Consider the following 23,856-nt stretch of genomic DNA (forward strand, 5'->3'; position numbering starts at 1 on the left):
ATGTCGTCCGGGGGCAAAGAGGGAGGCGGGGGCTCCCCCGCCTACCACCTCCCGCACCCACACCCACACCCACCCCAGCACGCCCAATATGTGGGCCCCTATCGGCTGGAGAAGACGCTGGGCAAAGGACAGACAGGTCAGCCAGGGGAGGGGACACCTGGGGCGGGGGCGCGGGAGATGGGGGGCAGAGGGCGGGACTCGTGGGTATTCAAAGGGCAAGCGCTGGCTGCCCAGACCCCTGAGTCCCTCTCAGAGAAGAGGCTTGGGGTCCAGACTGCCAAGTCCCTAGGATGGAGGGGGCTGAGAGCCAGACTCTGGGGTCCTGGGGAGGAGGAGACTGGGGGCATGGCCTCCTGGGGGAGGTGCTAGGTCCCAAAGGCTCCCATTCTTTGGGGGCAGAGGCTGGGGGGCTCCCGGGCCACAGTGGGAAAGGGACCTCGGCGGGCAGCCAGGGTCCGGCCGGCAGCTGAGGACCTTGGTGCAGTACAGCCGCAGGCTGGGGTGAGGTGCCGGGATGGGGGTGCACCTCGGGAAGCTGCTTCTGTCTGCACTGTCCTCTGGCCTAGAAGGGCCCCTGTTGGAGTGACAGGGGGACTGAGGCTGGGACAATGGGGTCTACGGCATTCTTCCCCTTCTCCAGCATGCTGGCTCCGGGTGGGGACCGGGAATGGAGAGGTGGAAAGGTGAATGCAAGAGGCAGATGCCTCAGGAGTGGCTGTAGAATGGGGAGGGGGGGTCACCTTTCACTATTGCTGCCAGGTGGGAGGTGGGTGGGTGTAAAACAGGGGCTAAGCACCTGTGTCCTGGGCCAGATGTTCAGGATCGGGTCCCAGATCTCTACGAAGCTGAGGGCCAGGGCTGGGAGAGGGTCAGACTCCATATCTTAGTGCAAAAGTGTGAAGGTGTTGCTGACCTGCATTCCTGAGTTACGGGGGAAGAAGGGGCCATGGGCCTGGACTTGGGGGTCTGAGGGAGGAGGGGCTGGGGGCTTGGACTCTTGGATGTAAGGGAGGAAGGGCTGGGAGCTTGGACTCTTGAGTCTAAAGGAGGAGGGGGCTGGGGGGCTGCAAGCCTGGGTCTGTGGCTTTGGGGCTTACCCTGGGGCAGTGGGGATACCCTTGGGATGTGCACGCTCCCAGCTACAGCTGCTATTAAAAGAAGATCAAGGAAGGGAATTGAGAGGTCAGAGTTTGAGAGGAAGTGGAGGAGGATGTCTGGGAAGAGGGCAGGATGGGCAATCATAAGATTATATTCCTTGGGAGACATGGTGTCGCCAGAAGATTAAAGGGCAAAGAATTCAAGGAAGTGATGGGGAGAGAGAGAGAGAGGGAGGGTTGTTTGAAGGAGGCGGACTGGGGGAGACAAAACTGTCGGGACTCAGTGAGGCAAGAATATGTGGCGACGTGAACTCTGATCAAGGGTGGCTGTGGAGGGAGGGGGAGGCATGTAGGTGGATGGACAATCAGAAGGAACAGAATTGGGCAACAGGGAACGGGAGGAGGATTGCGTTGGGTGGGAATGGCGGCTGTCAGCCCGCAGGAGTTCAGGTCAGGGTAATCCTGGCCACCGTTAAACAGCCAGCAGGGGAAGGAGGAGGAAACAGGGTGGCAAGAGGGGCTTAGGAGCCAGAGGTGGGGAGAATGCCCCGGGAGCATACCCCACATTTTCAATCCCACTCCCCCAGGTCTGGTTAAACTTGGGGTCCACTGCATCACGGGCCAGAAGGTCGCCATCAAGATCGTGAACCGGGAGAAGCTGTCTGAGTCGGTGCTGATGAAGGTGTGTTTTCTGTGTGCTGGGGAGAGAAGGGGCCCCTTTGGGGCTGGGGGCAGGGAAGGAGGCAAGGCTGACCTCCATTCCTTGTCCCCCAGGTGGAGCGGGAGATTGCCATCCTGAAGCTCATTGAGCACCCACACGTCCTCAAGCTCCACGACGTCTACGAGAACAAGAAATATTTGTAGGTATTTATAGACACCCATGCGCCCGCCCCAAGTTCCTAGGGTGGGACATTTCCAGAAACAAGGGATGGAGGGGCCAGGGGAAACGTGAGCTCTGCTGGCTGGGCCACCAAAGGCCTAGTCCCTTCCCTACGGCACAGGGACAGCCCTGCCCCCAGCCCCACCCCCACCCCCGCCCCCCCCACACACGCATAATCCTTCTTGCTCCCACCCTGACCTGGCCTGAGGCTAACGTCTGATTGTGCCCCAGCAACAGGGCAGCTAAGCCTGAGCCATCCCCAGTGAGGGACAGAAGCTGATCCTCCCCTTTCCTCTCCAGCCCCAGTCCCCGGCCCTACGGCGCTGCAGGGAACACTCAGTAGTGTGTAATCTGGATGACCTCAGCCAGACCCAGCTGGCTAAGGGCAGATCCCCTTCCCACCTGCTAGGGCAACAGGGCCTGGCAAAGCCCCAGGCCCAGGGACTCCTGCCTCTTCCCAGACCCCTTCTCTGCAGCATTGGAGGCTTCCTTCCTCCCTCGGCATAACTCTGGGTGCTGTGACTGGACACCCCAACAATGGGTCTCCTTAGGAGTTCTACGTCTGTATCTCAAAGTCGATTACCCCCCCTTAGGATGGGGGCGGGGTCCAGCTGTCAGGGCTCCAGACAATAGGCCTTTGTCTGGACTCCGGTGACCCAAGGGACAGCTGGACTTGGCAGCGGGAGAGGGGACAACCCCCTACCCCCACCACACAGTCCCCAGCATGAACTGACTCCAGCACCCATTGGATGCTAGGGTGGATTTCTCCAGGAAGGATGCTGGCTGGCCCCCAGTGCTCATGGGAATTGTCGTCCTCAGGCTTCCCCAGGTGTGGTGGCAGGGAGGGGCTGTTGTCACCGATTGGTGGAGCTGTCACTCTCGCTCCACCATCCTTGTGGGGAGGGAGGGCCCATGGGAGTCTGTGCTTCACAGAGGAACCTCAGCCTTCAAAAGAGCGCATAGCAGTTGAGCTTTGGTTTTCCAGGGGCTGATGGGAGTTCGAGGTGTAGCCTCCCAGAGCCTGATGGGATTTGGAGTCTTGAGACTCCAGGTGGCTGATGGGAATTAGGAGTCTCTGTGTCCCAGAGGCTCGTGGGAGTTGGGAGTTTTTAACCGCTCAGGAGCTGAAGGGAGTTGTAGTCTTTTACTTCACAGAAACTGACTTAGATTGGTGCACGAGGCCATCGTTTTTGGCAAGAATTAATGAGAATTCGAGTTTCTTCATCCCAGAGGCTTATGGGAATGCTTGGCTTCCCAGGGGCTAATGGGAGTGGGTGGGGGTGGGGGGGGGTCTTTATTTCCCAGAGTCCTGTGAGAATTGGGGGGGTCTCTTTCATCCAAGTGCTAATAGAGTTGCCCCATCTCCCGAAACAACTAGGAATCTCAGTACTAACACTCCTTAAGTTGACATGGGAGCCTGAGCTGTCCGGGGCTGATGGGAACTGAATTTTGGCTTCCCGGAGGCTGACGGGAATTAGTGTCTCTTTCTCTCAAGGACTGATGGGAATTGGCGTCTTTACCTCCCAGGGGCTGATGGGAGTTGCAGTCTTTACCTCGCGAATGTTGACCGTTGAATTGGTACACCCTGCAAATATCATTGCCCAGGAATAGATTAGAATTCCACCATCTGCATGCCAGAAGCTAATAAGAATGAAAACCTTGGCTTCCCAGAGAATGATGGAAATATGGGACTTTATTTCCTAGGGGCCTTTGAGAATTGGGATCTCTGACCTCCAGGTGCTGATGGAATTGCCTTATCTCCTGAGGACAGCTAGTCAAAGTGTGGACCCCTGAAGCTGACATGCTGACAAGGGCTAATGGAAATTGGGTTTCTGTTTCCTAGAAGCTAATGAGAATTGGAGTCTCCTCCTCACAGGGACTCATGCAAATTGAGAGTCTCTGCCTCCAGGGGCCAGTGGGATTGAGGTCTTGTGTTTTTGGAAGAGGGAGACCAGGCTCTTTGGTCCTCCACATGCCCCTTCCAGCCCTCTGCCCCCTCCATGTCCCCCAGGTACCTGGTTCTGGAGCACGTGTCTGGAGGTGAGCTGTTCGACTACCTGGTAAAGAAGGGGAGACTGACCCCCAAGGAGGCCCGGAAGTTCTTCCGTCAGATAGTGTCGGCGCTGGACTTCTGCCATAGCTACTCCATCTGGTGAGGGGGCAGCTTGAGGGGAGGCCAGGATGAGCGCTGCCCAGAAGGCAGGCCTTTGGGAGCACATAGCAGGCTGACTGGAAGCCAGGGTGCTGCAGCCCCCAAGCAAATTCTTTACCCCCTTTTTCAAAATTGAGATATAACTCACACATCATAGGGAATTCCCTGGTGGTCCAGTGGTTAGGACTCCGTGCTTCCACTGCAGGGGCACAGGTTTGATCCCTGGTGGGGGAACTGAGATCTCGCAAGTCATGTGGCATGGCCAAAACACAAAACCAAACAGAGAAAAACAACAACCAAAAAAACCTCACACATCAGAAAATTCATCCCTTTAAAGCACACAATTCAGTAGTTTTTAGCATGTTTACAATGCTGTGCATCACTACTATGTAATTTTATAACATTTTCATCACCCCAAAAATCATTACCCCAGACCCATTAAGCAGTCACCTCTCCCCACCCCCAGCCCTGGGTTACCACTAATCTACTTTCTGTCTCTGTGGACTTAGGTTTTCTGGACATTTCCTATCCATGGAATCATACTATACGTGGTCTTTTGTGGCTGGCTTCCTTCACTTAGCAAAATGTTTTCAAGCTTCATCCATGTTGTAGTGTGTATGCATCAATACCTCATTCCTTTTCATGACTGAGTAATATTCCATTGTATGGACATGCCATGTTTTGTTTATCCATCCACCAGGTGATGGATATATTGTTTGTTTTTTCTTTCTGGCTGTTGTGAATAATGAACATTCGGGTACAAGTTTTGGCGTATGCCTGTGTTTTAAAGTCTCTTGGGTGTATACCTAGGATTAGAATTTTTGGATTATATGGGAACTCTCTGTTTTATTTTATTTTTTAATTTTTGGGCCACACTGTGCGGCTTGTGGGGTTTTTGTTCACCAACCAGAGATTGAACCTGGGCCCTCGGCAGTGAGAGCTCGGCGTCCTAACCATTGGACCACCAGGGAATTATGGGAACTCAATGTTTAGCCTTTTAAAGAAGTGCCAGATTGTTTTCCAAAGCAGCTGTATCATTCAGCATCCCCACCAGCAGTCTCTGAGGGTTCCAATCTCTTGCCAACTCTTGTTATTATCTGACTTTTTGATTATACCTCTCCTTGAGGGGGTGAAGTGGTGTCTCATTGGGGTTTTGCTGTGCATTTCCCTGATGGCTAATGATGTAGAACATCTTTTCATGCGCTTATTGGACATTTGTACATCTTCCTTGGAGAAATGTCTGTTCAGATCCTTTGCCTATTTTTAATTGAGTTATTTGCCTTTCTCTTACTGAGTTGTAAGAGTTCTTTCTTCTAGGAACAAGGGATGACTCTAGGAATAACTCCTAAGAGTTACTTATTCTAAGAAAAAATCTTTCATCAAACATATATTTTTCAAGTAATTTCTCCCAGTTTGTGACATGCTTTTGCATTTTTATAAGACTCTTGTGAAAAGCAAAAGTTTTACGTTTTGATGAATTCCAGTTTGTTGATTTTTTTCCTTTTACAATTCATGCTTTTTCTGTCCTATTTAAGAAATATTTGCCCAGGGACTTCCCTGGTGGTCCAGTGGTTAAGACTCCACACTTTCCCTGCAGTGGGCGTGAGTTCAATCCCTGGTCAGGGAACTAAGATCAAGCATGCTGCACAGTGTGGCCAAAAAAAAAAAAGAGAGAGAGAGAAAGAAAGAAGGAAAGAAAAAATTTTGCCCAACTTAAGGTCACTAAGGATGCCTCCTATGTTTTCTTCTAGAAGTTGTATAGTTTTAGGCCTGAGAGCCATTTCAAACTAATTTTTGTATATGGTGTGGGGTAAAGGGTGAGGGTCATTTTTATGTTTACAAATAAATGTCCAGATGAAAAGATCTTCCTTTTCTCATTGAATTGCTTTCGGTCTAAAAACAAGATATTCAATATGCATCATTTTAATGATTAATTAAGGTGCAAAATAGATGCCTCCAGTTCATCTTTCAGCCTCATCTGTTTGCACACCTCCCTCTCTGGGATGGGGATTGGAGATGGGGTGAAGATCAGGGTGGAGGGGCTGAGACCTGGGAGTAAAGCTTGGTGATGAAAAGGCAGCCCATTTACTTGTCAACACTTCCCTGTTGACAAGTGTCAAGACTCTGACATTAAAAACACTGGCCTCCAGAGGGCGATAGGCAACAGATTTAACTTGTGTGACCCACTTAAGGACCATAGAACTTTCCGCCTGACCTCCCCCCAGACATTAACCCTTACATCCTGAGGAGTTTGTACCGGGGGGCAGGGGGCGTAGGGAAGAACCAGTGATGGACTTGGGATGGCAGTATTGTTTTAATTATGCACTACTGAAATAGTATCAGCCCTGCTTACCTCAAGATATCTCACTTCGCACATATTCAAATATTTGTGGATAAAATAATACGCCATCCGGGGTCTCCTAAAAAGCATCCTGTGGGGGAAGGAGAGCATATGTAGGGGTATAGATAAGAGAATACTTGCTCTGAATTGATAATGGATGAAGCTAGTGGGTGGGTGCATGGGGCTTCCTATGTTTTTGTCTCTACTTAGGGGCATGCTTGAAAATGTCCCTGATTAGAAGTTTCCAGACATGTCCCCCTCTGAGAAATAGTGAATGTGGCCTCGGCTTCCAGGAACAGGGCAGAGGCAGAGGCCTGAGCCCCCCTGTCCTGTCTCAGCCACAGAGACCTGAAGCCTGAGAACCTGCTTTTGGATGAGAAAAACAACATCCGCATCGCAGACTTCGGCATGGCGTCCCTGCAGGTGGGGGACAGCCTCCTGGAGACCAGCTGTGGGTGAGTGGGGGCCTGGCCTCCTACGGCCCCAGGGAGGGGGGGTAGAAGCTGGCCAGAGGCTCAACACCACCTCTCTCCCTCAGGTCCCCCCACTATGCGTGTCCAGAGGTGATTAAGGTGAGCAAGGGGCAGGTGGAGGGGAGAGAGGAGCAGGGGGAGCCTGGAGAGATGAACTTCACAGCTGGTCCTTCTCCCTTGCAGGGGGAAAAATACGACGGCCGCCGGGCGGACATGTGGAGCTGTGGAGTCATCCTCTTCGCCCTGCTTGTGGTAAGGCACTCCTTGCCTCTCCTGCCTGCTGGAAGTACAGGACATTTACTTCTATCCTCACCTCAGGGGTTGTCTCCCAAATATTTAAGTGGTACCAGGAAGGTGGGGGTATTCACCAACAGAGCAAAATCCTGGGGGGACCCCTCTCTGTGCCTGGAGCTAACCGTTCAGTTGCAGAACTGTGAGACAGCCCCGGGAAAAGGATGGGGCAGCCAGAAGGACTTGGAGCACTTGGGAGAGTGGCTGTTTACTAACCGATCCTATTACAGTATTGTAATGATTAACAGAACCAGACAAGGGCATATCAGCCCGGCTTCTACCACAGGGCCTTTGCACCTGCTCTTCTCATCCCTGCCAGCCCAGTTGCTCACCTAGTTAATACTAGACTTCTTTTAGCTCTCAGCTCAATTGTCTCAGTTCCAGGAAGCCTCCCCTTGCCCCCCTCATTCCCTGCATGAGGTCAAATTTCCTTGTGGTAGGCTATCTCCTTCCTGGCAGCCAGCACAGTTGTCACTGTGTGTCTGACTCCTTGAGGGATATCTCTTTGTGCTTTCCCCTCCTCTTCCAGGCATCCTAAAGCCTGGATAATTTCACCTCCAGATCCTCCATGAATTACATCTGCAGAGACCCTATTTGTAAACACGGTCACATTCTGAGGTTCTAGGTACACATGAATTTGAGGGGGTACCACTCCACTTGCTACACTGCCAGATTCCCATAGGCCTCGCTCAGCCTAGTCTGGTCTGTGCTCCAGTGTCACCTCCGTCACTCTGTCACTCTATAGCTGCCTGCTCCCTTACCAGCTTCTTCCACTCTGGGGTGGTGTGAGCTGTAGGAGGGCAAGGGCTTGCTTTGTTCACTGCTAGATCCCTGACCTGTAATGGACGTTCACTTTTTGTTGAATGGATGAAGATTACCCCTCCCTAAACTGGGGAGAAGCATGTTTTTTTTAATTGATTTATTTTGCCACGACTTGCGGGATCTTAGTTCCCAGACCGGGGATTGAACCTGGGCCATGGCAGTGAAAGCCCCAAATGCTAACCACTAGGCCACCAGGGAAGTCCCCAGGGAGAAGCATGTTTTTAAAGGACGGCCTCCAAGCTGCGATTCAGGCTTTTTTTTTTTTTTAATTTATTTTTGGCTGCATCGGGTCTTCATTGCTGCACACAGGCTTTCTCTAGTTGCGGCGAGCAGGGGCTACTCTTCGTTGCAGTGTGCGGGCTTCTCAGTGCGGTGGCTTCTCTTGTTGCGGAGCAGAGGTTCTAGGCATGCGGGCTTCCGTAGTTGTGGCACACGGGCTCAGTAGTTGTGGTGCACGGGCTTAGTTGCTCTGCGGCATGTGGGGTCTTCCTGCACCAGGGATTGAACCCGTGTCCCCTGCACTGGCAGGTAGATTCTTAACCACTGTACCGCCACCAGGGAAGTCCTGACCCCAGCCTCTTAAGTGTTGGAGCCACACTGCCCATTGTCAAATCCCTGCCCTGCCACTTCAGAGCTAGAGGGTCTTGGACAAATTGCTGGATGCATCAGTGCCTCGGTTTCCCCATCTGCGAAGTGGAGATAGTAATAGCTCCCTACCTCCTGGGGCTTGCGCGGGGGGGGGGGCTCAGTGTGTCAGTGTGTGTGAGGCGCTTAGGCACTCGCCTGGCATATCGTAAGCTCTGTGTGTGAAGGGTCTGTTATTTCTCACTCAGGGGGCTCTGCCCTTCGACGATGACAACCTCCGGCAGCTGCTGGAGAAGGTGAAACGGGGTGTCTTCCACATGCCCCACTTCATTCCTCCGGACTGCCAGAGCCTCCTGAGGGGGATGATCGAAGTGGAGCCCGAGAAAAGACTCAGCGTGAGTTGGGGGGACGGGGATGGAGAGACAGTGGGTGGTGGGGACAGAATCCCTAGGGGAGCCATGAGGATGGAGTTCCAGGACCTGCCCGTCAGTCCCTGGGATGACGGCAGGGAGGGGGATCGCTGGCTAAGCCCCAGCCCGGGGTAATTTAGAATGCCAACCTGGCACTGCAAACTGGAGAGGGGACTCCCCCCCGCAAATCCCACAGCGGGAGGGCGCATGCGCACACCGGCCCTTCTGAGGCGACGCGGAGCGGGGGCAGGATGCCACTGCGCATGCGGGACCCATATCCCGGCCGGTCCAGGATAGGCAGACTGCGCCGCACGGCGGCCACTAGGGGGAGACGTGAGCCCTCATCCTGCCGAGAGGAGGGGGTACATTAGGGACCCCCCCGGAACGCCACCCAGTCAACTTTAATTGCGCGCTTACTGTGTTCAAACGACCTCACTTCTGCTTCTCTACGATCCATGCGCATCACAGCTGGAGCAAATTCAGAAACATCCCTGGTACTTGTGAGTATGGGGCAACTGGACACCTGGGTCCTTGGGGGAGGAAGAGGGCCCCAGATATCTAGGGTCCCCAAAGCAGGAGAGCCGGGTAGGAGGCTCGGGGGCAGGATGCCGAGCGTCTTGAATGAGGAGGGGCTCGGGACTCGAACTTCTGGGTCCTGGGGGAGGAAGACAGAGGTAGAGGAGGGGCTGGGGCCAGGACTCCCGGGCCTGGGCTCCTGGGTGTGGGGGGCAGGGGCTGGGGCCCGAACTCCTGGGTTCCCAAGAAAGGAGCAGGCTGGAACCCGGGACCCCTGAGTCTCTGCTGAAGGAGACGCCCAGTTCCCTGTGATTCTTCTCCTCCCCAGGGGCGGGAAACACGAGCCAGACCCGTGCCTGGAGCCAGCCCCAGGCCGCCGGGTGGCCATGCGGAGCCTGCCATCAAACGGAGAGCTGGACCCTGATGTCCTGGAAAGCATGGCTTCACTGGGCTGCTTCAGGGACCGCGAGCGGCTGCACCGCGAGCTGCGCAGCGAGGAGTAAGACCCCCACGCTGACACAGGAGCCGGCGGGTGGGGGGCGGGGTGGACACCAGGAGGGGGTGGTAGGGCCAGTGGGAAAAAGAAACGATGCTGAAGTGTATTAACAGGTGCTGCGGCCGACGTAGTGCCTCACACACAGGGCTTACATGGAGTAAGTGCTCAGATGTTAGTATAACTATTATCACTGAGCGAAGCGAGGCTGAGATGTGCACTGACACAAAGGGACCAACCCTGCTGATACCTAGGAGAATGGAGCCGTAGAGAGAAAGACTGAGTGGACTGAAACCCACAGAGCCACAGACACAGAGAGGAGAGGAGACCACCTCTGGGACCTGACCTCTGACCCCAGTGCTCTCCTACCCCCCCCCCCACACAGGGAGAACCAAGAGAAGATGATATATTACCTGCTTCTGGATCGGAAGGAGCGGTATCCCAGCTGTGAGGACCAGGACCTGCCTCCCCGGAATGATGCTGGTGAGGAGGGCAAGGCTGGGCGTCCCGGCCGGACTCCTGAGGGAAGGAGAGTCTGCAGGCCTTGAGCGTCTGAGTTTAGACTCCCTGACTTTTTCTGTGACCTTTGTTAAACCCCTCTGCACTCTGAGCCTCAGTTTCCCCATCTGTATGAGTGCCCCATACAGCTGGACCAGCGCATCTTTTGACTGGGTTGAAACTCTTGGCCCTCAGACCCGCCTCGGAAGCGTGTGGATTCCCCTATGCTGAGCCGTCACGGGAAGCGGCGGCCGGAGCGGAAGTCCATGGAAGTCCTGAGCATCACGGATGCCGGGGGTGGTGGCTCCCCGGTGCCCACCCGAAGGGCCCTGGAGATGGCCCAGCACAGCCAGAGGTTGGAGCCCCTCCCCCTCCAGTGGGATCCACAGCCCTGGGTAGAGAGCGAGTACAGGGCTCTAACCCCATACCCACCTCAAAGGTGCTGTGTGATTGGAACAAGTTGCCTCCCCTCTCTGGGTCCCATTTCCTCATCTTGGAGGAGTGTGGAAGGGAGAGGACATCTGAGCCTTCTGAAACCCTCCTACCTGATTTTTTTTTTTCTTAATCTGTCCTGAAAACAGATCTCGTAGTGTCAGCGGAGCCTCCACTGGTCTGTCGTCCAGCCCTCTGAGCAGCCCAAGGGTAAGGCCAGGTCCCAGATGGATTGAAAAGGGATAAGGGGGTGAAGACACTGTGGAGCAAAGATAGAGCAGCAGAAACTGCAATTCCCATGAAGTCTTGGCATGTTGCCTCCTTGCCCCTAAACGGCCAAAGACACAAGGCCTCATGAGTATTTTAGTCCATTGGCCATTTCCCACCTTCACAGGATTGGGTTTTCCGTGTGTCTGAAGGGTTCCATTTATTCATTTAACAAAAGGTAGTTGAGCTCCTGGTGTGTACAAGTCACTGCTGGGTTTACAGCCAGTAAGCATGATCGAAAAAGTACCCCTCGCCCCCAGCGGTGGGCGTTGGGGGGAAATAAACGGACTACAAATTCCAGCATGCTTTGGGGTGTACCTCTGTGAGTGTGTGCTAGTGGGGCTCCTGGAGAGGTGGGGAGGTGGGGAATGGTCGTCCACCCCCTGACCGGACTCCACTTCCCTGCAGAGTCCAGTCTTTTCCTTCTCGCCGGAGCCCGCTGGCGATGAGGCCCGGGGTGGGGGCTCACCGACTTCCAAAACGCAGACGCTGCCTTCTCGGGGCCCCAGGGGTGGGGGCGCCGGGGAGCACCCCCCGCCCCCCAGTGCCCGCTCCACACCCCTGCCCGGCCCCCCAGGCTCACCACGCTCCTCCGGGGGGACCCCCTTGCCCTCACCCCTGCACACGCCGCGCGCCAGCCCCACTGGGACCCCGGGGACAACACCGCCCCCCAGCCCCGGCGGCGGCGTTGGGGGAGCCGCCTGGAGGAGTCGTCTCAACTCCATCCGCAACAGCTTCCTGGGCTCCCCACGCTTTCACCGGCGCAAGATGCAGGGTATGGGGGTCCTTTGAGGGTGAAGGGGCTGGGGACACGGACTCCTGGGTCCTAATGTGGGGGGTGGGAGCTGAGGTCTAACATCTGGGGCCCCAGGAAGGAAGAGACTGGGGGACTGGACGCACACATCCTAGGGGAAGATGCTGTAGTGAGCGGAGATTCAGGTGTTGGGGAGAGAAGAGGTGGGGCCTCCAACGCTGGAGGAGGAGCTCATGTGAAAGACACGCCTCTTCCGTGCTCTGGGTCACTTTCCCATTGGCTCATGGCTAACAAGCCCCACCCCCTGGAAGGCGTGGCCTAATCAGGGGCCCACCCCTGGAAGGAACATCTTGCAGCCTGCCATTTGGGGTTTGGCTGCTGGGTCGTGACTAGACTCTGGTGTCTGGAACCCCTGGTTGGAGGCCATTGCTGGCCTGTGTGCTGGACATCAGGATGATGGACACGTGTTGACCATGCTCTCCCCTCCCCAGTTCCCACTGCCGAGGAGATGTCCAGTTTGACGCCGGAGTCCTCTCCAGAGTGAGTCTGACAGGGAGGGGACGAGGGGATGGAAAGGGGATTCATTCCCTTTGCCCCCTCCCAACTGGCCTCCAACCGTCCCCTCCCACTCAGGCTGGCAAAACGCTCCTGGTTCGGGAACTTCATCTCCTTGGACAAAGAAGAACAGATATTCCTCGTGCTAAAGGATAAACCTCTCAGCAGCATCAAAGCGGACATCGTCCATGCCTTCCTGTCGGTGAGGGGCCTGGGTGCCCACGCCCCCTGGCCGCCGCAGAGCTACAAATCCCAGCAGCCTCTGGGGTTCACCGCCTTCCTGCGGGCCTGCGTTCCACCTGGGGCTCGTGGGATGCGTAGTTTTCCAGCCAGAGTTGGGTTTGGCCATGGTGGGGGCATGGAGGCAGGAGAGGTTTATGACGCCCTGGGGCCTGGAAGTGGTGAAAGAGGATCCTAAATTACAATTCCTCACACATTAGCGTCCACCGAGGACTGGTGAGTTGCCGTTCCTCTACCACAAGGTCTGAGGTTGGCAAAAGGACCTACTTTTCCCAGTGGACTCTAGGGCTGTCCACTGGGTCCTGTGGTTCTTTGCTTTAGGGGTTCATGGGACTTAAAGTTTCTGAGACAGATGTGACGTTAGCCAGCGTTTGTGGAGGAAGGAAGGAGTTTGTTTCATGTGGCCCTGGAGCCTGGGGCTGGCACCAGATAGGAGAGGCCTTATTACCTTGGGATCCAGTTGTTCCATCCTTCCTCTGATGCCCTGTTTATAGGACAGAGAAAACTACAAATCCCAGCGGGCAGTGGGGCCTCCCAATCCCTTTTCTGTGACTCTTTCTCCCTGGTGGCTGAGGGGACTGGTAATTCCTTGGGCAGAGCTGGGCATAGGGCTGCTTATCCATTCCCTGGAGTCAGGTCGCTGAAATCACCCCCTCCTTTTGTCCCCCGCGTCTCTCAGATCCCCAGCCTGAGTCACAGTGTGCTGTCACAGACCAGCTTCAGGGCTGAGTACAAGGCCAGCGGTGGCCCCTCCGTCTTCCAGAAGCCCGTCCGCTTCCAGGTGGACATCAGCTCCTCTGAGGGTCCAGAGCCCTCCCCCCGCCGGGACGGCAGTGGTGGTGGTGGCATCTACTCTGTCACCTTTACTCTCATCTCCGGTAAGTTTCCCTTGACACGCTGCCCCCAGCCTGGGGTGTGGGATGCTCAAGAGAGCTGAGATAGGGTAGCAGCCCAGGAGGGCAGCAAGGGGGAGGAGGAGATGGTGCTGACTCTCTGAGCCCCCTCCTCTCCCAGACCCCCCACATCCTGTCCTTCACAACATGCCAAGTGCTTTATGTGCACGACTTCCTCGAAGCTTCTCAGCAGCCTTTGAGGTTTCCCAAAGAAGAAAACTGCATCCTAAAGAGGTAAATTAACTTCACCAGAGTCACACTGCAGACCATGACAGAGCTGGGGCTCAGCCTAGGCCTCCTGATCTCAAAGCACTAGTTTAAGACTGTGGTGCAGGAAAAAGAAAAAGAAAAAAACAAAAAAAAAAAGGCTGTGGTGCAGTGGTACACTGCTGTCAGGTCTCATTCCTACACCCAGAGCAGACATCACCAATAGATCACAGCACTTCTTTCTGCTGAGCTCTGCTGCAGGCAGCCACAACCAATCAAGGGTTGGCACAAGAGATGAAAACCACAGAAATGCCTTGCTTCTAATTCTACTTGGTTCCTGAGTCCTGATAACAAGAGTTTGGATAGTGAGGAATACCTGTGTTTGCTGTCCTTGCCACCAACCTTAACATGGCACAGCTGGGAAATGAGCTTGCTCCTAGAGTTTTTAACCAAGATGCTATGGGACATGGGGAATTACATCACCAAAATGAACTATGGTTCTTTGCTTCTTTAAAGACTAACGTGCGGAACTTTCTCAACCTTAAGATTTCTTTCTCCTCCCATTTGTTTTTCTTACATTTCTGGGTCTTCATGGCCTCAACTAGAACCCATTTAAATCAAAAACAACACGTCATTATTTTAAGTCGCACCTTTCTTAGCCCCATTTGCAAACCATGGCTTTATGCCCAGCCCCAGTGGGGGGATTTTGAGGCGGGGAGAAGTCTTTTGCTAGGTGGAGGGACTGGTTCCACAGGGTGGGAGTGCCTTCCCTGCCCCCATCCCCAGGTCAGTCTTAGTGATGAAAAAATTAATCAGTCCATCTAAAAAAAAAAAGAAAATTTTATTTAAGACAAACTGAGGATTGTAACTGAGGAGCAGCCTCTCAGAAAGCCTTAGGTGATCAAATATCTGTCCCTTGATAACAAAGGTGGTTGCTTACTTGCCCTGAGTCCATCCCATCCCTTGATGTTGAGTTTTAATAGCTAAGTTATTTCCCTTTAGCAGGGGTACTAGTAAGATGTCTGGCATGGACTAAAGGTCAATTCCAAGTTGTCCACTAGGACTTATGCCAATTTTATCTTGCGTGTTCATTCTGCATGTTCATGACTAGGCAGTAAATAAGACCTCAACTAATGAAACTAGGATTTAATATCCACTGAAATGTAATCTTTTTCTTTCTAAAATTACCCTCGTTTCTACCAAACATAGCCAAATTAAGACTAATTTCTTTGCAAAATAAGTCTGGTTAATTGACCACATACACCGTTTCATTTATTTGTTTATTTTTATTTTCTGGCCGCGCTACATGGTTTATGGGATCTTAGTTCCCCCATCAGGGATCAAACCCAAGTCCATGGCAGTGAAAGCCCGTGTCCTAACCATCTGACTGCCAGGGAATTCCAAACATAACCTGTTTTAAATTGGCTGTGCTGAAACTTTTCATAAGGAATCTCAGATTGAACTTTTTTTTTTAAGAGTATAGTTAATTTACAATGCCATGTTAGTTTCAGGTGTATAGCAAAGTGATTCAGTGATACATACACCCATATTCATTCTCAGATTGAACTTTTCAAAAACCTCTAGAGGCCAGGAAATCCACACCAAAGGTGTGTCACAGATTCCACCTGAGATAGCAGTATATTTGGGTGAATTCCTCTCTTTTTGAGTTCTCTAAAATACCTTGAGATTCTTGCACCTGTCGAGAGATGGTCTCCCTTCTCTACCTGAGAAAGCTGCTGGGAAACTGAACGTTTCCAAATCCTGGAGGCAACAGGTAGAGAGCAAAGGTAAATATTTCAGTTCTGCTTACAAATGGATAATTTTACCAAATTGCTGTAAGTCATAATTAGCTTGAGGGGAAGGGTTTCCTTATATCTCAAAAATACAGATTAAAACCAGCAATATTTCAAACACAACCCCCAAGTTATAACCATATTCATTAGTTCTCTCAGTCCTCTGTGACTAATTCTTTTTTTTTAATTAATTAATTTATTTATTTATTTTATTGGCTGTGTTGGATCTCCTTTTTGCTGTCCGCGGGCTTTCTTTAGTTGCAGTGAGTGGGGGCTACTTTTCATTGTGGTGCGCGGGCTCCTCATTGCCGTGGCTTCTCTTGTTGCGGAGCATGGGCTCTAGGCGCATGGGCTTCAGTAGTTGCAGCACATGGGCTCAGTAGTTGTGGCTCATGGACTCTAAAGCGCAGGCTCAATAGTTGTGGCACATGGGCTTAGTTGCTTCGCGGCATGTGGGATCTTCCTGGAGCAGGGATTGAACCCGTGTCCCCTGCATTGGCAGGTGGATTCTCAACCACTGCACCACCTAGGAAGCCCCTCTGTGACTAATTCTTGATCTTAATCTTCATTAACAGTTTTATGAAGCCACCAGGTTTTCCATTAGGATTCTCTAATTTCTTACCCAGTTCAGCAGTGTGATCTGAAAGTTATAAGAAACCTGTACTTGTCAAAAAAGTCCTTTCTATGAATCTTCTTGAAGATGAAGCATTTTTTTGCAAAAGCATCAGGGTACAGCAATAACTGTCTGTAAATGACAAGAGACTTAAAGAGTCAAGGTTAAAGACCTGATTCCAATGCAATTGACAAATGAACTTTGTTACTGCTGTGATATACAACATTTTAAGATAATTACCAGAATTATGACTGATAACATTTTATCAGGACATGCCAGATTTTTGGGAATTCCAGATACTTTCTAGTATATATATATTCATAATAGGAATTCCATATACTTTCTAGTATATATATATTAATAACACTTAACTATACAATACAACCTAAGAAGTTTTATCACCTCTCATTTGACAGTGCTTCCCACGTAATTTAATATACCAAATATACCTAAGTAGTTTAATATTTCTCTCTCTGAGATGCTCCAGGGGCCCTCTCTGAAGCATCCCAAAGTTAGCTAGAGGTCAAAAGAACTTCGATTAGAATTTGATATTTGAAAACTTTGTCAAAATATCAAAAAGATTTCCAAACACTTGGTCAAATAGGATCATGGTTCGCTGTATTCACCTAACCAAAGTCACAAAAAAGATTCAAAAGCAAGTACAGGGACTTCCCTAGGGGTGCGGTGGTTAAGAATCCGCCTGCCAATGCAGGGGACACAGGTTTGATCCCTGGTCCAGGAAGATTCCACATGCCGCGGAGCAACGAAGCCCGTGAGCCACAAATATGGAGCCTGTGCGCTAGAGCCCATGAGCCACAACTACTGAGCCCACGTGCCACAACTACTGAAACCCATGTGCCTAGAGCCCATGCTCCACAACAAGAGAAGCCACTTCAATCAGAAGCCCAAGCACCACAACGAAGAGTAGCCCCCGCTTACCGCAACTAGAGAAAGCCAGTGCACAGCAATGAAGACCCAACTCAGCCAATAAATAAATAATAAATTAATTTATTTATTTAAAAAAAGCAAGTATGGAAAATTATAACAGATTATGGGCTAAAGAAACTTTACAATCTGTTTTCAAAAGCAGATCAATATTTTAAGAAAACTTTGTCCTCTTAATAGAGAGAAAACCAGATTCAGGTTTTGTAACACTTTAATATTAAAATTCATTTGTGGGAATTCCCTGGCAGTCCAGTGGTTAGGACTCAGCACTTTCACTGCCGAGGGCCTGGGTTTGATCCCTGGTCAGGGAACTAAGATCCCACAAGTCACACGGTGTGGCCATAAATATGTAAATAAACATATATATAATTCATGTATTAAATTAAATTCAGTGTACTCTTAGCCAGTCCTGAACATCCACAAAACATTTTCCTTGGGGTTTCTTTTCCCTTAAAAAAATGTGTTTCCATTCCTCATACAGTGTTTTACTGAAAACACACCTTCCACTTTCCTTGCATACTGAAATGTTTATTTTACCAGCTTTAGTTACATACGTATAATTCTTTTTTTTTTCACATACGTATAATTCTTAAGCTTAAAACTCCGTTTCTAGCACGAACTAAGAAGTAAGCAATTGGGCTTCCTTGGTGGCGCAGTGGTTAAGAATCCACTTGCTAATACAGGGGACACGGGTTCCAGCCCTGGTCCCGGAAGATCCCACATGCCGTGGAGCAACTAAGCCCGTGCGCCACAACTACTGAGCCTGCTCTCTAGAGCCTGCAAGCCACAACTATTAAGCCAGTGTGCCACAACTACTGAAGCCCATGCGCCTAGAGCCTGTGCTCCTCAACAAGGGAAGCCACCACAATGAGAAGCCCATGCACCACAACGAAGAATAGCCCCCGCTCGCGGCAACTAGAGAAAGAGAAAGCCTGCGTGCAGCAACAAAGACCCAACGCAACCAATAAGTAAAAAGATTACTTTTAAAAAAAATAAATAAGCAATTATGAACTTTTACATTAGCATCCCATAGTTAGCAAACTTAAACTGTGTATAGTTTCTAGGAAACGTATGTTTTTTTCCACAGAAAATGTCTTACTGTGGCATCAACCACATTTATTAATAGTCTCTGTAAAAGGAAGCCTATATTCAGTAGTTAATGTTATCTTATTTGGAAAGGATCTAGATATTCAATGGATTCCCATTGTTTAACTTAATTTAGCAAAAGTCCATAAAGTTTTTTTTTAAATTTATCTATTTATTTTTGGCTGCGTTGGGCCTTCGCTGCTGTGTACAGGTTTTCTCTAGTTGTGAAGAGCGGAGGCTACTCTTCGTTGTGGTGCGCAGGCTTATTGCGGTGGCCTCTCTTGTTGTGGAGCACAGGCTCTAGGCACACGGTAGTTGTGGTGCACGGGCTTAGTTGCTCCACAGCATGTGGGATCTTCCTGGACCAGGGATTGAACCCCTGTCCCCTGCTTTGGCAGGCGGATTCTTAACCACTGCGCCACCTGGGAAGTCCCTTTCATAAAACTTCAAGTTATCAAAATCTGGAGAGACTGCTTTAGATGGACATTCCCAAAACATAATTATTCCTAAAGAGTTTACCTAAAAGCACTTATCTCATTTATGTCTATTTATTTACTTAAAAGTTTCATCATGTCTAGTTATTTTTCTTGCTGACTAACTTTGTAACAGGAATAATATCTTATTTATTTGATTTCTAGTAAACCTGGGTAGAATAAAAGTATTACACTTAATGTTGATGACTCTAAAAACATGTCTGTATTCATTAATGCAACAAGCTTAAGCTAATTTAATACCAGGTATTAATGCTGTACTGAATATTTCCCAGTTCATGCAAACCTTAAAGTCACTGGGGTTAGTTTCTTTTCTATTTCTGATCATTTATAGACGTGCCTAATTTCCTTTAAGCCAGTTAAACAGAACTCATTTACAAATCAATTTTGGCAGTGACACAGGTTTTCAACGCACTTATATAGATGCATACAAACACACAAACAGACACCCCGTAGTTTCCATTCCAGAACTTCTGCCATGAATCAGTTACAATAATGTAAAACCCATCAGTTCCCAAAGAGGTTGGATTCAGATTACCTATCTCCCTTTTGATCTTTCTTTCTATAAGAGTTACCTTTCCTGAAATTTGCACCTGCCATCAAAAAGATGGCAGAATTAAGAGTTCCTGGAGGAGACCAGGTAGAATATTTGCGTATGAAAGGCATAGGAGGAGAAAGGCAAGTTCTCCTAGAAGGACTTTGTTCTCTTAAGGCCAGAATTTTTTTTTTTTCTGAATACTTACAAGCCTCCTAAGATAAATAGGGAAGGTCTTGGGAGTGGTAAAAGGATTGGTGGGCGTTTGGATTGTTTCTGGAGCTGCACCTCTGGTCCTGTAACAACTAGATTTGTAAAACAAGGACAGTTGTTTTTAACTCCTTAAAGAATTGGGTGGACACCTCTACAGTATCAAAGGACTGATGTACCTGTTCAGCTATGTTGGAATGTTTTACTTTACTTTATCTAGCTTGGGGAGGACCCCACCCCCGCCCGCCAAATTCCTATGAAGCTGGGAATTTCATCTGTGGCCAGTTTAGTCAGACCCGTGGCCTCCCATCTTGGTAATCCACCTACAGACACTTTGAGCATCCGCCATGGGTTTAAGAACTTCTTTAACTATGGCCCTCAGTTCAGCCTTTGATCTGAAGAGGCTCACCTACAGCCTCAGGTGGTCCCATTTCTAAAGGTCCCCTTTAATGGCATCTTCAGAGTGGAAAGGCACTTCAGACAGAGGATTACTAGAATGAATACTCAAATAAAGGAGGATAGAAGGGAGCACTAGTTAACGTTTTCGGTATATTATTGACCGTTCACTAGCCTTCTGCAGCAAATCTTTCAATGAGGCTTTTTTTTTTTTTTGGCCGCACCATGTGGCTTGCGGGATCTTAGCTTCCTAACCAGGGTTCGAACCCGGGGCCCCTGCAGTGAAAGCGCCGAGGCCTAACCACTGGACTGCCAGGGAAGTCCCTCAATGAGGCTATTTTGGAAATTTGAGGACTTTGGGGACTTCTGTATATGAATGAAAATAGGAAAAGAAGATGAGGGCTCTCTAAAATTTTACGCTTTAGAAGTTTTTCCAATTGAAAAGACCTTAGAAGCTGGAGCTATACATATTTTTCCCTGCTAACCTAATTTTTAAAAAATGAAAAATTACCACCGTTGTTTCCAGTAGACCCTGCAGGCAGAGGTCCAGGAGACTGCAGGCTTTAACTGCACATGAAAAGTCAGTTTGGGGATGCTGAAAGTAACCCATCTTGGCCATTGTGGCACAGGATTTCCTTTAATTCCCAGTGAAGTCATTGTAAGCAAGCATAAGCCCAGCTGATATTCCCATTGGTGGCTGCCTGCACAGGAGCTGTTTGGCCTTTGAGGCACAATTTCCTGTTATTAATTTCATAGCTTAATTCCGATGTGAAATATGATCTACAACGATGTTCTGAGAGCAGTGTGGTGGCCTGCGTGTACACTGCTTCTGAGTCCAGCTCCCCAAGGAGCTCCCCGTGGATTAGTTCAGCTCTCTTACACGCCTTGGTTTCTCCCTGCAACAGCCCGCAACCGTCACAGGTGCTTGGAGCACGAGGCCATCAGCCTCTGCTGCCCACCCCCAACCCCCACAAGCAGCATTCACTTCATGGCTATAGTGGGTGGCCTCCCTTTTTCTTTTTTTTTTTTTTTTTTTTTTTTTTTGGCACACGGGCTTAGTTGCTCCGTGGCATGTGGGATCTTCCTGGAGCTGGAATCGAACCCGTGACCTCTGCATTGGCAGGCAGATTCTTAACCATTGCGCCACCTAGGAAGCCCTCCCTTTTTCTTAAGAGCTGAATAATTCGGTCTCTTGTTTCACTAGCACAAGTTTTGTTCAGACCATATAGCAGCGTGCTTTTGTTTTTCAATTCAAGCCAAATTTATTTTTTTAGTTTATTTTCTAATTTTTGGCCCTCGCCGGGCACTGTGTGGGATCTTAGTTCCCCGACCAGGGATCGAACCTACACCCCCTTGCAGTGGAAGCCAAGGGGTCTTAACCACTGGACCACCAGGGAAGTCCTCAGTTCAAACCAAAGTTCACAAAAACCCAGCCACCTATGTTTCCTGGGGCCTCTTGCCCAGACCCCCCAGGCCCTGCCTAAGGAATACACTGGTGCCCCTTAAGACTTCAAGTCTTAAGTGAAGACAGCTCGAATACAGTTTTCAGGATCATCACGCTAACAATGAGAGCCAGGTGTCAGGAGAACTCGTCAGAACACCTGAGGAGTACCGAGAAGCCAGTGGGGCCCCACGGGCCCATGCTGGTACTCAGTGTCGGTTGCGGTAGACCCCAGGTGCCCTCTGGTGTGTGTCTCTCATATCCTGCCCACTACACCATGCGTGGCGGTGAAAAAATCAATCTGAGAAAAAAATGGGAAATGTTATTCGCGCCAAGCTGAGGATTATAACCCGGGAACAGCTGCTCCAAAAGCTCCAAAAACTGTTCCGCCCATTAGAGGTCATAGCGCAGTTATGTACATTTTTTGAGACGGAAGTCTGTACATTAAATGACGTGTTATTGACAGTTTATGCAGTCCAGGTGCAAAGCGAGTAGTGGGTCATGGGTCATCGTGGCCCCTGAGGAGGTTAAGGAGGTTACTCCTAAGTAGCTGTGGTTAATGCAGCTGCACAGCGCACGCCAAAGGGGAAGGAGGCCCAGATGGGCGGAGAAAAGTTTTCTGCTTGAATCTTCTCGTCTTGCGGTAAAGGACAGATGCTGTTTCCTCAGTCTGTTTCCCTGCCCCTTCTAGGTCCCAGCCGTCGGTTCAAGCGGGTTGTGGAGACCATCCAGGCTCAGCTGCTGAGCACTCACGACCAGCCCTCCGTGCAGGCCCTGGCAGGTGGGAGGCACCTCAGGGCCCCCGTGGGGCGGAGGGGAGACTTCGTGGTGGCCACGTGCCGCGGGGGTTGTTACCGGCAAGGCTTCCGCTGTGGGGCAGCAGGGCCCACCTGCAGTGCTGGGAACGGGTTCCTGGAGAGGCTGGGGCCTGAACTCCAAGGGAACCAGGCCGTCCCGGGAGGGGCACTCCAGGGGTCCCCAAGGGGATGACGGGTCTCTGTGTCGAAGGTAGCGGAGCTTCTGCCAAAAGAGGCTCCTGAACTGTGTTCTTGGAGGAGGGTTACCAGCCATCCCAGTTTGCTTGGGACCGAGAGGTTCCCAGGATGCCAGACATTCAGTGAAAAACCAGCACAATCTGGTCACCCTCTCTGCACATGCTGAGACTCTTCTGGCTCTGCTGGGTCTAGATTTCAAGGACGCAGGCCTCCCCTGGGAGTGGGTGAGGTCTGTGCTCCAGAGGGGAGGCGCTTCCCTGTGCCCACCAGCCTCCCGGTTGTGGGGATTGGAATTCCCTAGCAACCAGGGAGCAGCAAGGCCAAGGTCGCAAACAACAAACTCCATGGTTCACAACATCAATTTATTATCATAACAGTCCTGGAAGTCAAAGATCCCACACAAACTAACCGGGCTAACACCAAGGCTCCCAGCTGAAGGGCCGCACTAGTAGGGAGCTGGAGAAACTCTGCTCTCTGTTAATCTGGTTCCCCAGAGCAACCAGAAGCCAGGAAGGCCCCCTGAACCTCTAGTCTCCGTTGCCAAGGAAAGCTGGCCTTGACAACCAGATTTCCTAAAAGGGCACGCCTTCAAAGACTGTAGGACTCAGACACCCAGGGCCAGAGCCACGTGCCTTATAAGGGGAGTGGGGCAGTGCAGGGACCTCAGAGTCCGCCCCAAAGAGGGGGAGTCCCATTGGTTGCTATGGCAACAAGGCTTCTAGCAGTCAGTGTCTCTTAAGGGGCTGGTCTCTGCCTATAGAAACTGCTGCATGACCACTGGCAACCAGCACTGCTACTACAGTCCCCTAGTCTGGGGCACTCAGGCCCCACAGAAAGGTGACCCCAGTCATGCAGGCTCAGCTGGGAGAGCCCAAGACCCCCAACCTGCTGTGGGCTCCCCTGGCCCCATTACCAAGGCTCCCTAACAACCAGTAAGGGGGAAGGCAAGGGGCCCTTTAGCCATGATCTGGGGATGCAGACAGTGCTGTAACCAGAGTCTCTGAGGATGTCTCCTGAGCTGGGCCGGCCAGGTCTCCCTGGGGCTTGGCCCAGTTTCCAAAGCCTTAGGGTTGGGGGCGCCTGGGATGCATGCCCTGTCGGTCTAGGGAAGCCAGGCCTGGTTGCTGGCGTGTGTGACCCCTGGCAGCCACCTCCCCTGCCGGAGCACGTCCCTGGGGGTCGGTACCCTTGGGGTTCCTGAAGCCAGGCCGCTTCCTCCCCGACAGACGAGAAGAACGGCACCCAGACCCGGCCTGCCGGGACCCCGCCCCGAAGCCTGCAGCCGCCGCCGGGCCGCCCAGACCCAGAGCTGACCAGCTCTCCCCGCCGAGGCCCCCCTAAGGACAAGAAGCTCCCGGCCACCAATGGGACCCCCCTGCCCTGACCCCAGGGGGCCGGGGAAGGAGGGCCACCCCCTCCACCCCCCTTCCCTGCCCCCCAACTGT

At 51.3% G+C, this 23,856-nt stretch overlaps 1 protein-coding gene across 1 annotated transcript; it reads left to right on the plus strand.

The window, feature by feature from the left end:
• On the plus strand, positions 1-23,795 carry BRSK1 (BR serine/threonine kinase 1). Its single transcript, XM_057712006.1, has 19 exons — positions 1-136; positions 1,685-1,779; positions 1,872-1,957; positions 3,989-4,129; positions 6,809-6,925; positions 7,009-7,042; positions 7,127-7,195; positions 8,890-9,036; positions 9,520-9,551; positions 9,896-10,066; positions 10,446-10,543; positions 10,754-10,913; positions 11,140-11,200; positions 11,666-12,032; positions 12,503-12,551; positions 12,645-12,768; positions 13,486-13,684; positions 22,108-22,197; positions 23,638-23,795. Exons 1-19 carry the CDS (start codon positions 1-3, stop codon positions 23,793-23,795), a joined length of 2,334 nt encoding a protein of 777 aa, XP_057567989.1.
• Positions 23,796-23,856: the final 61 nt, after the last annotated feature.

Source organism: Hippopotamus amphibius, chromosome 16, assembly GCF_030028045.1.
Source record: "Hippopotamus amphibius kiboko isolate mHipAmp2 chromosome 16, mHipAmp2.hap2, whole genome shotgun sequence".
NCBI lineage: Eukaryota > Metazoa > Chordata > Mammalia > Artiodactyla > Hippopotamidae > Hippopotamus > Hippopotamus amphibius.